Raw genomic sequence first — 14,108 nt, 5'->3', positions numbered from 1 at the left:
CTGTTTTAAAATATTTACTGCTAAAATACTATTAAATATTTAAAATAATTAATATAAATTAAATCAAAAAAGATTATTGCTTTTACTAGTCCAGGGACATGATATTCATAAATAAAGTTTTATTTAATAAAAAGCACTTTCAGATTCCATTAGTCAGATGCACAATTTAAATGGTCAGATTTGTTCTTAACATACTGGCAATGTTTATGCAACTGACCCCAGGTGTTGAAAAGTCACAGATCAGACTTCGTAATGTACGATCACACACATAATGCAATACACATACACCCTATGCTTTTGGAGAAGGGAGCATCATTATGCTTAGAAAGCTACACATCTTTTTTGAGCCACACGCAAGGAGAAGTAGAAATATTTAACATATTTATTAATACTGTTAAAGACAACGTGTTTTACAAAAGATACTCAATATTTGCACAGTTGTACAATTCTATTCCAATTTGGTTGTTTACATTGACTCAGATAAAATCGAGTTATAAAATGTATAAACTGTAGTATAAAGTGTAGAGCAACTGCAGTGCAAACAAGTCAATTGATGTGAACCATTCTCTTAACGTGACATTTCAACAATAAAATTTCCCTAGAGTGTTTTCAATTCATTTTTAATTTACAGCACTGTTTCGAACAGACCCATAATGTATATAAATGTACTCCAGACAGTCTGAGATTAGTTCAGAAAAAAATATTGTAGACAGTATTTGTGTGCTTACAGAAAATTACAAGTTGACCTTTTTCCTCTGTGTGCTAAAAGGCAGAATAAGGTCAACTATTGGACATCGGTGACTATTTAAGACAGGTGGAAGCAGGTAGGTTGCTTCATGGATAGGTTTTCTCACCTTGGTGGCTAAAGATAAGGACTAACAGTAAAATATATTTACTTATAGTTTGTATATGTCATTATAAATCAGGACATGCATTTTGAAATACAAGAATGTCCACTGGTTGTGGGACTAACAATTTTAGTAAAGCATTACAATTAGTCTCCTTTTTAATTTGAGGTTTCTGTTTTTCAAATAATGTTCTCTGAAACTTGCTTAAAAGGTGATTTCATAAAATTGAAGTTGTGCCAAAAGGCGTTAAAAATTAGATCAGCTGAACCCTTCAAAAGTACATGAAAATAATGACATCAATACAATAAAATACAGAGCAACAATTGAAGCTAATGTATATTGAAACAAATCATCAGCTATAACCAGCAGACACACTTCAGGCAAAAGCAGTGCGGAGTCTTCAGCACATTCACTAATCATCACAGCCCAGCAGCTCCATGCGTAGAGTTATCCGCTCGTGCCACTCCCAGGGCAGAAACCGCACAAATCGGGCAAAGAACGGAGGCTCAAACAAGTTCTTTTTGTATGTGTTGTTGTCAATGTTGCCTTGGAAAATCTACATGGGAAAAACCAAAACATTTCAATTAGTCAGATGAAATGAACATAACTAAATGTAATATTTACTGTATGTGCTTTGAGGCTTTTGTTAAAATAAAGACTTCATAAAGGAAAATAACTCAAGCGGAAAATTATTTAGTTTCCTCTTAGTATCCAGATCCTAACATGGAAAGTTCATTGACAATGTGATCCTAATATTACCCAATAAACAAAAAATATTGCACCCTACAATAACGATTTCATGTAATTGAACAAAAATACCGTAAAAACATGAATATTGTGAAATATTATTACAATTCAAAATAAATTCTGTTTGTACGTGTCATTTATGGCAAAGCTGAATTTTCAGCAACATTACTCCAGTTTTCAGTGTCTCGTTATCCTTCAGAAATCAGTCTAATTTGCTGATTTATTAATATCAATATTTTTTACAAATTTACTTAAAAATAAATTAAATTCAAGATTATCTGATAAATAGAAAGCTAAAAAGAACTGGATTTATTTGAAATATAAATCTTTGTAACATTATAAATGTCTTTACTGTCACATTTGATCAATTTAATAATTCCTTACCCATTAAACAATAATTTATTAAAAAAAAACAGAAATAAATAAACAGGAGAACGGTTTAATAGCAGTATATAATAAAGCAGAGATACTGTTGTCAGTGTAACCTTATCTGTTCTCGTTATTTGATCCTTCACAATGCTCCATGTTTGTCCGTCATTACTGTAAGCGAGCTTAAAGGCTGAAACAAACTGCACAACTCCAAAGTCTTTTGCTCCTTGAGTGATGATGCCTGTGATTCTCTTAGGTTTCTCCAAATCCAGCTGTGACATGAGAACAAAAACACATTAAACATCAGAGGCCAACGTCAGACTATTCGGTCCACAGTTACCTGCAAAATAATTGATGTTAAAAAGAAGAAAAATTATGGAATAGCGTTAACTCATTTAGACAGTTATTCTTGTCTTTAGGTAGATCTATGCATTTCCAGTTATGGTTCTTTAGCAATTACGATTGATAACGATTGCATGGAATAAATCCACCACTCCCCTACTTTTTGAGGAAAAGGGAAACAAAACAGCTTTCTAAAAACTAGACACGTCATCACACAGTCTCACCTGGAGCCACTCTGAGCGATTGTTGTTTGCCGCCGCCCAAGCGTTAGTCTTGCCTTGCTTGTCCAGGCGAGCGTAGTGGGGATACCAGGTAAAGGCATCTATACCCCAAGTATGGAAAATACTAGATGCTGTAAGCTGCACGTCGGAGATGAGACGGGACTTCATGCCCAGTGGATCAGTGCAACCGATTGTGCTGGACTGCACTGTCATGTTAGGGAAAAGGAGAGTGCTAAATGCTAAGAATTAGTAAACATGAAAAAAGTGATTCATAGTTAACTCAACTGAATTTACCATTAAGCTCGCAGCCCACAAGTTCCATCCGGAGAGTACAAGCTTTACGGCACACCACAGGAATGATGCGAATATACTGGGCCACAATGGGAGGGTCAAACATGTTTGTCTTTGTTCCATCATTATCTGTGTTTCCCATAAACACCTGAAAAAATACTGAGTCAGGGAATGATAATAGCTTTAAGCACTTAAGGAAGGCTTGTGCTGTATTGATACAGTTGTATTTCTTACTCTGTCTTTTCTCTGGCCATCCGCTCTGTACACTGTGTATGTTTTGCCATCAAAGCTGGATGCCACCTTGAAAACCTTGACAAACTCAGCTGTCCCCATGCGGCTGGCTCCTTGGGTGATGATTCCAGTGAGACGCATCTTCTTCTGCATGTCAATCTAAAATTAGAAAAATCAAAAAGAGGAAGTGTGAACATCATGTACACAAAAACAAACTGAACCAGTTTAGGTTTAGTCCCATCTTGTTCCTCTATTGCATTGTTGCCCAACCGTGTACCCGGAGGCACACCAGCAGCGCACATTTTGGATGTCTCCCTGATCTGACCCATATATTTCTGGTCTCGGAGTCTCTGCTAATGAGCTGATGAGTTGAATCAGGTGTATTTGACTAGTTAGAGTTCAAACAGTGTACTGTTGGTGTCTCTCCAGGAACAGCAGTTGGGAAACACTGCTCTATAGCATGATGAATATTTGTCTCAGTAAAAGCCCTGAGGAATCACTTGTGGAATCACAAGGATTGTTCCAGCTGATGAACAGTTTATTGGTATGTGCACAGTTGTGTCATATCAATACACAGTTGTGTATTGATATGAACAGTTATGCCGATTTATATATTTATTGTTTTTAGTTAATTGAGGTTTTAACTTTTATTTTAGTTATGTGATATGTTTGTTACCATTATATTGTTTTCATTCATCTGGTTGATCATGTGATGTAGTCTATGGTGTATATGGGCTTATCAGTGTGCAGTATGTGTTCATTGTCTGACGAAGAGCCACTTGGCTTGAACCGTCAACTGTGGTGAGAACATGAAATATATAATATTATATATATATATTTGTTTTTTCATCTTTATTTTGTTGGCTGTTGGAAGAACAGTTTGTGTATACAATCAAGCATCTAATCCGTTTACTAAATTGATTGTGTTGTGGAAGCGTTACATTTCTTCATTTAGAGTGGCACAGAATCTCAGTTTTTTTAGTTTCATAGCCTTGTTAATGCAAACAGTGATTGCATTGACATTTAAGATGGATCCAGCAGGATCAAATAATTTTTTTATATGCATCACCCTGTTCCTCTTAAGTGTTCCCTACATATCTCCCAATGTATCCGCATTCTTAGAATCTGTAGTCGAGATTAGGATTATCAACATCAAGCAGAGATCTTGGCAGACAGGTTCAAGCAGAGAGCTTACAATGAGGAGTGGATTCAATCTGCTGTAAAATGTTTTAGTAACTCTTCTCAAGATTACCTGGTAAAGACATCTAAATGTAAAGAACAGTGAGTTAATGGCTTTATCCAAAATTCTCCATTGGCAAATTAAGACATTGAAGGTATAATTCAGAAATAGCTACTGGTACATTGTTGAGAGTGACCCCAATCTGCCATTTATTTTTGCAAAACCACCTCATGTGGTCTAAGAGACCTTAAAATCTACGCAGTATGCTAGTAAGAACTGATTTATCTGTTCCTCACCCAACACATTTTTTTTGGAGTAATATACCTTCTGGTAATAAGTGCAGAGGTTGTCAACAATGTATTTTTAAGCATAAAACACAAACTTTTACTCATCCATATACAGGGAAAATTAAGATCCGAGGAACGATTTCTTGTAAAACAGCTAATGTCATGTTGCGTTGCCCTTGTGGACTTTGATATGTGGGCAAAACAAGCAGACAGCTTAAAATTCGTATTGCCAAACATCGAAGTGCTATCAGGCATCATAACCCTAGAAGTCCAGTGGCACAACACTTTTTTTTCTAACATTCGGTTTCTAAACTGCAATAAACCGTGAAGCATATGGATTTAAATTTTGAACACATTATCACTTAATAACAAAGATTATAACAAGTATTATTTTGTGTTTTTTGTTGGTATATTTTCTTTTGTAGTCAGGTATTCTTTTATTGATATGTTTATTGTTTTCAGTTAATTGATGGTTTCACTTTTATTCTAATTATGTGATTTGTTTGTTGCTCTTATGTTGAGTTAATATTGATTTTTATGTTTTTTTTGTCATGTGCTTGATCATGTGATGTAGTTCTATGGTGTATATGGGCTTATCAGTGTATGAATTCATTGTCTGATGGAGAGCCACTTGGCTCGAAACGTCACCTGTGCAGCAATGCAACAGCAAAACCATTGACAGCTAATCAGAATCGAGTCAACGTTAAAAGAGCTTGAGCAAAACATCATTACAGTTATCTTTACAGTTATTGTTCTTGATGTGAACAGGCCATAAACATTTATTTACTTTGCAAGCAACAAATGCATATAGGATGGCTGTAAAATTTGAATAAAACAGTAAAACTATACTATCTCTTCATGGTGTGGTACACCAGAAATGCCCTTTAAAAACATTTAAGAAATCCAATTGAAAAATATGGTTTGCATTTGTTAGTAAACATTTAAAATTTACAATACATGCAACAATTGTTTTTGTATTTTACAAGGAATTGTTTCAATTTGTGTTTAACATTTGAGGCACTTGAATAGAAGAATTTAGTGAATACAGATCCAATAAATTCAGCAACTATAAATAACTTTTCCTTTAGCATATCATGTTTTTAGATTTTTTACTTAATATCATAAGTAAGATTATAAGTAACATGTTTAATAAAAAGTTTGAAAACAATTCTAGCACTTCAATAAAGTTTCAATAAATTCTCAAAAGTATATGTTTTTGAAAATTATTTTTTTTCTTATTACTTTTCTTATGTAGAGGCAAAAAAATAAATAATAATAATAATAATTTTAATTAAAGGGCTGATTGACAAACCTCAATCCAGGGGTTCTTGTCTTGGGGTGCCGAGCTCCAGGCGTTGACAATTCCCTGGTTGTTGAGTCGCGCAAGCTCCGGTCCCCAGTGCTGCAGCCCAAGAATGCCAGAGTGTACAGAGGAAGCCGAGATCTGGGACTCTACGATTCCTCCTTGCTCCATCCCCAATAAATATGTACAGCCTGCACCATAAAAGATGGTGTGGGTAACAGGGCATGAATTCTACTTTATATTTGCACGGCTTATTGCTACCTGACTTACTACAGTCATTAGGCAGCTATACCTCAGACATTTGTAATCAAACGTTCAAAACTCAGGGTCAACAAAAAGGCACTCTAAAACATATATATTATAATCTCTTAGAAAATAAACACCAGGAGAAGATTACTAGCATATAAAAACTCACGTAGCTGACATTGCTTCCCAACATATGGAGAAGGGCACTGGCAGGTGTAGTCGCCATCCAGATCCCGACACAGGCCTCCATTCTTACAAGGTTGGTTTTCACAGTCATTCACATCTGTGTAAGAACACCAATAATAATACAGCCATGTCACTGTGATTATAACTTAAACAGTAAGTTGGACATGCTGTAACGGGATGCTTTTCTGCAGAGGAGGTGTCATAACTGCAGCTGAAGTATGTATAATTATTATTGTGGTGACTGAGGTGTTTGGTGGCACAATGCTCACGCAGGTGCTTGCAGGATCTCAAATTTTACTCTAAGGGGACAGATAGTTCTGTGTGGAGCAGAGGCTGGGATGGTCCAAGTCCAGTCTGCATTTCCAGTAAACTGCTGCAGACTGCAGCTACAGCACAATTGCTGAAATTAAACACTGTGCAGGATGCTAAATTGGACTGAAAAACGTATTTGGTATAGATTTCTAATGAGAGATGTCTAACTGAAGATGTCAGAGAGTCAGAAATACTGTAGCAGATTCCTGCTTTAAGGTCACAACTTCTGCAAAATTGCAAAATGATGATGAGATGTGTCAAAGGATATTGAGATATTCACATTGAGCTTTTGACTCCCTGGTTCCACTGTATCTAACATTATGTGGTGGACCATTATTTGGGTGTTGTCTGCTAGGTACACATTATGACACAGGACTTTATTATAAAGTATACACACTCGCACGCCAGCTATAGCCCTATGTTTGGCAATACTCCTTGGCTGCATCCAGTATGCAAATTGCATACTTCCCTACAATAGGTGAAAAGCAGTATGTGACAAAAGAAGTATATCCGAATTCACAGTAGCCCACTCATAAAAGAGTAAAGGCAAAAAGTACCTGGATGACCAACTTCTTAAGGCAAGATTCTGAAGTGTGCATACGATGAACACTTTCCTATCCCATGAGGCCACGGAAGAGGATTTATAAATGGTAGTGAAGCGACGTAACTGACTAAAAAAAGTACATACTCAAGAGAGTATGCGATTTAGGACACAGCCCTTGTCTATTCCTATAATCTGGCTTATTGCAGTTATCATAAATCCCCACTAAGGGGCAAACGTCTCTCAGAAAAATATGGCAAATGGTATAAAATGTAAAATGCATAGATTTTTTTTGCCGTGTACATTGCCGTTCAAAAGTAAAACATTTTTTAAAGAAATAAATACTTTTATTCACTTATTAAGTATGCATTAAATTGATCAAAAGTGACAGTAAAGACATCTATAATGTATCAGTAAATCAGCATATTAGAATTATTTCTGACGGATCATGTGACTCTGAAGACTGGAGAAAATTATGTGGAAAATCATCAGCTTTGCATCACATGAATAAAATATATTCAAAAATATATTAAAACAAGTTATTTTAAACATATTAACAATATATCCGTTTTTACTGTATTTTTAATCAAATAAATGTAGCTATGGTGTTGATAATTATTATATTTTTTTAAGGATAAAAAAAAAAATCTAACCAACCCCAATGTTTTGAACAACTTTGTTAGTGTATATTATTTAGTGGGCTGCTGTTTTACCACTTTTGGTCTTCTTGGAAAAGTATTACGAAACTTTTTGTTTTTTACAATTTTGATCAGAAAATGACACAGAATGGCTATAATTAAAAAGACATACACCATATTTTCATCCTAACAACAGAAGTTGTTTTGTTCCTAAACTGTTAAGAGGATTGCAGAACACAAAAAAAATCACTCTGCCCAAAGCCTGGACAAACATTCAGCACGCACGCACACACACATGCACGCACACACACACACTGTGCAGCCAGACAAGATTCAATCTTGTCTTGAAGACTCAATTACCACTAATTTGTAGTTGAGTTATTATGACCAAACTCTAGAATATTAGATATTATACATCTATTCTGAACAGAACTAAAAGAGATTTAATTCATGATCAACTTAACAGTGAGCCAAATAGTCCAAACAAAAAACAAACAAACAAACAAATAAATGAGCTTTATGAGATTTAGTTTAGGGTCTGATTGTTTGAATTTGGCAAATACATTAGATGGAAATATTTTAGAACCTCCTTAATGCCCAAAGGCTGGACTGCACTGTTCGTTCTTCTTAAGTATAAAACCTCTTTGGCTTGATTAAGGCTTGCCTTACACTGAAGCTGCCCCTGTGGTGCATATTCCTGGCTGCGTTTAAAAGCCTTCCAGTGCTACTGCTAGTCTGATATCTGTAAAATCAGCACTTTACATGCATTTTAACCCTTTGATGCAGGAATTAATTTAAAAAAATTTTTTTTACTTAATGTATTTCTAACTTTAATTGGTTAAGAATAACCAATATCCTTTTAATTTTTGCAATAGTATGCATTACGCTTTGGTCCACTGCAATTTTGTATTGGAGGAGTTTAGAGGCATCTAGTAAATGAATAAAAATCTAAATTCCATATAAAGGGGAAAGTTGAACTACAGTAACAAATAAGTCATTATGCAGATACCTTATTGGACAAGAACACAAATGTAAGTTAATGGCTACCATCAACTGTTTGGTTACTAGCATTCTTCAAAATATCTTCTTTAGTGTTTAATAGAAGAAAGAAACCCATTTGGAACACCTTGAGGGTGAGTAAAAAACATGTCGTTTTTACATGTAGTACAAGACGTTGGATAATGATTTAACTCTGTGCTAGCTACTTTAAACTGTGTTGCATGTCTTTGGTTTATTGATCCTTGCATAAACAATAGTCAATTATAGGAATCATTAACCTAAATATTATGAAATAATGGCATTTATTTTTCATTACATTTCACTTCTGAAGACATTTTTGAGTGTTTCTGCATGATGTTGCAGTGGTAAGGTGGTACACGTTGTAATTATGATTCTACGAAGACGTGAATGCTTTTTACAAGTCAGAATCTCTTAATTATGGTAATTCTGACATTGCGTGATGGTGGTTTGAATGTATCAGCATAATCTGAATGGTTAAAATGGCTTTAAAAGATGTGTCCACACTAGTAGACATCAGGCAGCAAAGAGTTAAAACCATACATGGAAAGTGACTGTGGACTGGGAAATTTTAACAAAGCCTATTTAAAACTCACTATGGTTACAGCTCTCCCTATCCACCACTGACTGCTCAACATCCTGGGTGTGTCTGGTGTTTACACCAGTGCCATTGTATGTACAGCACCACACATTATAGACACACATACATACACATTATACCAATGAAACAAAGTGGAACAAATGATACAGCATGCAGTAACTGAACTGAAGTCTCTCTAATGTGGACTTGCAGCCACAAGAATATTCGCCATGTAGAAAAGTCTTAACAAGAATTAACCACCAAATGCATTACACAGACTCCATGTATTGCATAACTGGGCATACATGAGTCCTAATCAGCCTTACCCATTGGACATGAACAGAAAATCATCAATCAATTTGTGATAAAGTTGTCGCTTTAAATACACTAGTATTATTACATTTACACAGAAATTTGTTCTGCTATGAAGTCTCAATGAGTGTGATCATTTAGTTTTAGTAATTGTTTAGTTCAGCAATTGAACTAATAGCATCCTTCTAAAACCATTCATTAGCCCATTGGAGTGATCATCATAAAGTTTTTATTTAGTGCAATAGATACTGACAAAGTTTGTTGTAAATCTGAAATAAGTGGTGCAAAACTTACTGATTTGGCAGTGTGCACCTTCGAACCCAGGTTGGCATTTGCACTCATACTCATTAAAAATGTCTCCTCTTCTGGCGTTAACGATCACCTCACATGTGCCATCGTTTTTACATGGGTTTGGGTTACAAGGACCTGTTAAGGAAAACAGGAGTAAATTCTGATTTGAGTCTCACAATATGGACAAACCAATAGAAAAAAAGTGATCTTTAATTGTTTCTCCAACCTAGACCAATGAGATTTAAAGGAGAGCAAATGAAGACTTGTGCCCGTGCCTCTCATATTTTTCATCTGAGTACGGGAGTAATCTAATGTGTCTCCTTGTCTCAGCTGAGATCTCAACAATGTTCCAAACGGTTTAAATTTGCCATTTTTTCCAACCTCTATGCTATGCTACCCACATATTTTGATTTGTAAATTTTTACATTTTATGACATCTACAGTATCTGAGACAAAGTTGTTACTCAAATGAAAAGCAACCGAAAACATTTCTTCTCCTAAGCTATTAAAAAGAGCAACCTTTGTTCTGAGCAATAAGGTTTTCCACAGGCAACAGGGTGACCCATTTAAACCTAATCTGAAATTTAAATGAGGATTAAACCAGTAAAATTCAGATAAACAACATTTCAAATTCTGACCATTCTCAGTGGCATTGCAAGTATCTCCAGCAAATCCCTCGGCACAGATGCAGAAAAAGGGATCTTCTCCAATGCCAGTCACACACGTCCCTCCATTATGACACAGGTTCACCTTGCAGTAATCTCCTACAGAGACACACATAAGCAGGAGTGAATGGAATTAAAAAGATTAGACTGGAATTAGTTCTTATTTTATAATTTGGCAATGGACGGAGTGGTCCTGCATATTAAGCTTCGAGAGATACAAAAGAACCAAGAAGCGCTTTTCACGCCTCTGAACAGGATCAGGAGAGTACAAAAGATAAGAGATGTGAGCAGCATAGCCAATGTGCATGTTGATCTTTCTAAAGCAGATGTATATTTTTCAAGGATAGGAAAGATTCAATGACATAAGCGAACATAAAAAAGTGATTGTATTGTGATAACTGTGTGTGTGTGTGTGCAGGAGTGCAGCACAAAATACCAAAAGCAATAATGATAAAACAAAACAGCCGCCACATTAAATGCTGCTCATCTTCTGTTTAGGAAGCACAGCCTTCATTGCGCTTCATTCTGGCTGAACAACATGTTGGAATTTAAAAAAGGCATGAACAGAATGCAAGAACACGAAATGCTCTTAGGCACACGTTTAAGTGTGAAACGTTACACAACATGCTTCCTGAGAAGCTGGGAGATTTAACCTCTGAGCTCATTAAGATGTAGAGGTTAAGACGGCTTCTTTGAATATGCTTGAGCAAGAAATGAAAGGCACTTTTCTTATACAACTTTGCACAGATTTACTATCTCGTCATACTGGTGAATCGAGATATTAAAAAGGGATGATATTTCTCGTCGAGTTTTAAAGCTATCTTGCTATATCGGCATGGCTAAGTTGAGTTTGTGGCAGAATCTCTTACAGTGTTTGCATTATATTGTTCTGTCTTTTGCTGCTTATGATTATTCATATTTAGAAAGTAGAACCGAAGCGACATTCATTACAAGACGATTAGTGTAGGGCCATCACGATTCCTCAATTAAATTAGGGTTAAATAAAATAAATAACGAATGTTGTTAATCGCTATTTCAAAATAAAAGTTTAAACCCTCGCTCTAAGTTTGTCTGTTTTGATGTCCACATATGCTTGTTCAAGAAATTACAGTGGCTGTAGCATTTCTATCGTAAAGTGGCCAAATATTAGAGATCAAGTAAACATTTCAATTACTGCCTTCACGTGCTATCGGGAAGATTTCCTACTTCCCACTTCTGAAGTCGTGATTACGAGCTCATCGCATTAAAATTTTTACTTGAGAGGGCGTTCATGTCCATTTTTATAACTAGGAAACTAGTATTTATGATAATTCCGATAGCACATGAAGGCAGCATAATATCGTTTAGTCAATAATAAACAAGGATTTGATCATGCTATAAAGTGTAACAACAACAACAACATGCTGTTCAATAAAACCATAAAATTACTTCCTTTTGAAACCAATTATTAGGCTATAGCCTTGTTGTTATTATAGATACATTGTAAAGGCTATTGGTCACTTAGGTCTATTTTTATTACCACACAAAATATCCAATTGCTTAATTAAATGTCAAAATAATTGACCAATTACTTGATTAACAAAATAATTGTTAGTGAAAGCCCTAGTTAAATGATAGGTAAAATGCACCTGTATCGTTTTGGCATTTTGTGACTTTCAGTCAAATAAAAGACTATATTTCCAATCATATTTTGTGATTGAAGATTTCTTAAATATAGTGTTTCTCAAAAATATTGCATTGTCTCGATCGCATGAACCCAATATCATGTATCATCTCGTCTCGTGAGCTAAGAGTATCGCCAAACAAACCCCTAATTGTGAGTCATATTTTCCAGAGGAGTGCAAATCTCTTCCCACCGAGTTTCTGCAGTGGATTTGTTCTTGTCCTCACAATGGCCCTGACATCTCCATATCATCTGGATGGTTCCAATTGCACAATTTATAAAGCACAACATAATACAATGTTGACCACAGTGCTGTACAAACAGTAAGCCATTAAAATATAACAAGACAAATAACTATACAAATAAGAAATAGCTGAGCAAAAAAATCTACTCTCAGATTCTTAAACCCACATACACTTAAAAGTCTTAAATACACCAAAAAAACATCTTCAGACTCTTAAAAAGGATGCCTGTGACAATACCTGGACACTCAAGTATGATCAAAACATTAAAAAAATATATGTTTTTAAATGCCTTTTAAACTCATTAAGGTGAGTTAGGTGACACTATCTAATGGTTAACACTTTTTGAGATCCACTTTATATTCAATTTATCTTCGTTCCATTTAACAAAATATAATAATTTGGATATACTAAATGAACTAATGAATTAGAGAAATAAAGACAGATAATTCAAAAGAAGTTGGCGCAAAATGTCAATTTAACGAGACAGATGGCTTTTGTTAGCCCTACTTCATCAAAACTCAATCCTACTTTGATATCATGGCCAGTAAGAGTAAAACAAGATGGTCTAAACTGGATTGAAGACAAAAGGAACACTGCATCAAGTACAAATGTGAAATGCTCAGTACTACAAATAAACTCCTTCCCACAATAAGAAACATTCACTATTGAAGTAAGATAATAATATACTTTTCTTTTGTTTGCTGTATTATATGCTATGCCAAATTTGGTGTAGGCTAACAGAGATGCCCATAACTACAGCAAAAAAGCAAACCTATGTAAAATTATTTAAATGACAAATTTTAGGCAACCCGTTTTAAATTCAGTGAAGCAGTGACACTCGATGTATTTAGCAGAGTTCGACTGGAAAAAAAAGAGCATTAAATAAAAAAACACTAAAAATGTACTTAGAATTTAAGATATTAGACTACTCACCATTCACGGTACAAATGCTGAAAATTATTAAACTGCCAAAAACTATAAAGGACCGAGCAAGGTTCCAGGTCTTCATATTGGTACTCTGCTGTCTGTTTGTTTCTCAAGTCCAGGAGCTTTTTCTTTACCACTAGGTCTCCTGACGTCATCCTCAAACGTGGATCAGCGAGACGCGCTCAAGCACAGGGCGCGCGCACCGTTTACGCGCACGGCTCAGCTTAGCTATATCCGAGATCAGTATTATTGCCATAATAACTAACTTACTAGTCTAGAATTGATAGTCTGCGCTTTAAAGGAAACGGTCCGAGTATATGTATTATGCAGACGTGTTTTCCGGATGTCGTGTTGAACTGTTAAAATAATCTGCTTTGTACTAATGTGTTATTATTTTGGGGCCATTTTCGACTACATTAGGAACTCCCAAAAATTGGCATATTTTGCAATCCAATAATTCCCCTACCGAAAGTCATTAAGCATCCCATTACATGTGTTGTTGAAAAAAAAAGAAAAAAAAAGCCATGCCTGTCATTTGCTCTTTGTGTGTATCTTCTCATCGTAAAGAAATTTATGCTCCAGGCAGAACGTCCACTCAGCATTCACTTCCGTGTTGGGTATGCGGTAAAGCACCCGATCCAGTTTAATGCAACCAGATTGGTTAAC

The 14,108-nt window shown here is 35.4% G+C and overlaps 1 protein-coding gene across 1 annotated transcript; it reads right to left on the bottom strand.

Moving 5' to 3' along the window:
* Positions 1–104: 104 nt before the first annotated feature.
* Positions 105–14,108, bottom strand: mfge8a (milk fat globule EGF and factor V/VIII domain containing a). Its single transcript, XM_079605046.1, has 10 exons — positions 13,449–14,108; positions 10,581–10,706; positions 9,946–10,077; positions 6,235–6,348; positions 5,829–6,010; positions 3,053–3,208; positions 2,822–2,966; positions 2,531–2,733; positions 2,081–2,236; positions 105–1,404 (listed from the first exon to the last, which is right to left on the bottom strand). Exons 1-10 carry the CDS (start codon positions 13,522–13,524, stop codon positions 1,261–1,263), a joined length of 1,434 nt encoding a protein of 477 aa, XP_079461172.1. The 5' UTR covers positions 13,525–14,108; the 3' UTR covers positions 105–1,260.

This window comes from Phoxinus phoxinus, assembly GCF_949152265.1.
Source record: "Phoxinus phoxinus genome assembly, chromosome: 2".
NCBI classification, from domain to species: Eukaryota; Metazoa; Chordata; class Actinopteri; order Cypriniformes; family Leuciscidae; genus Phoxinus; species Phoxinus phoxinus.
Note: the sequence above shows the minus strand (reverse complement) of the source record. Positions and strands in the feature narration are given on the sequence as shown.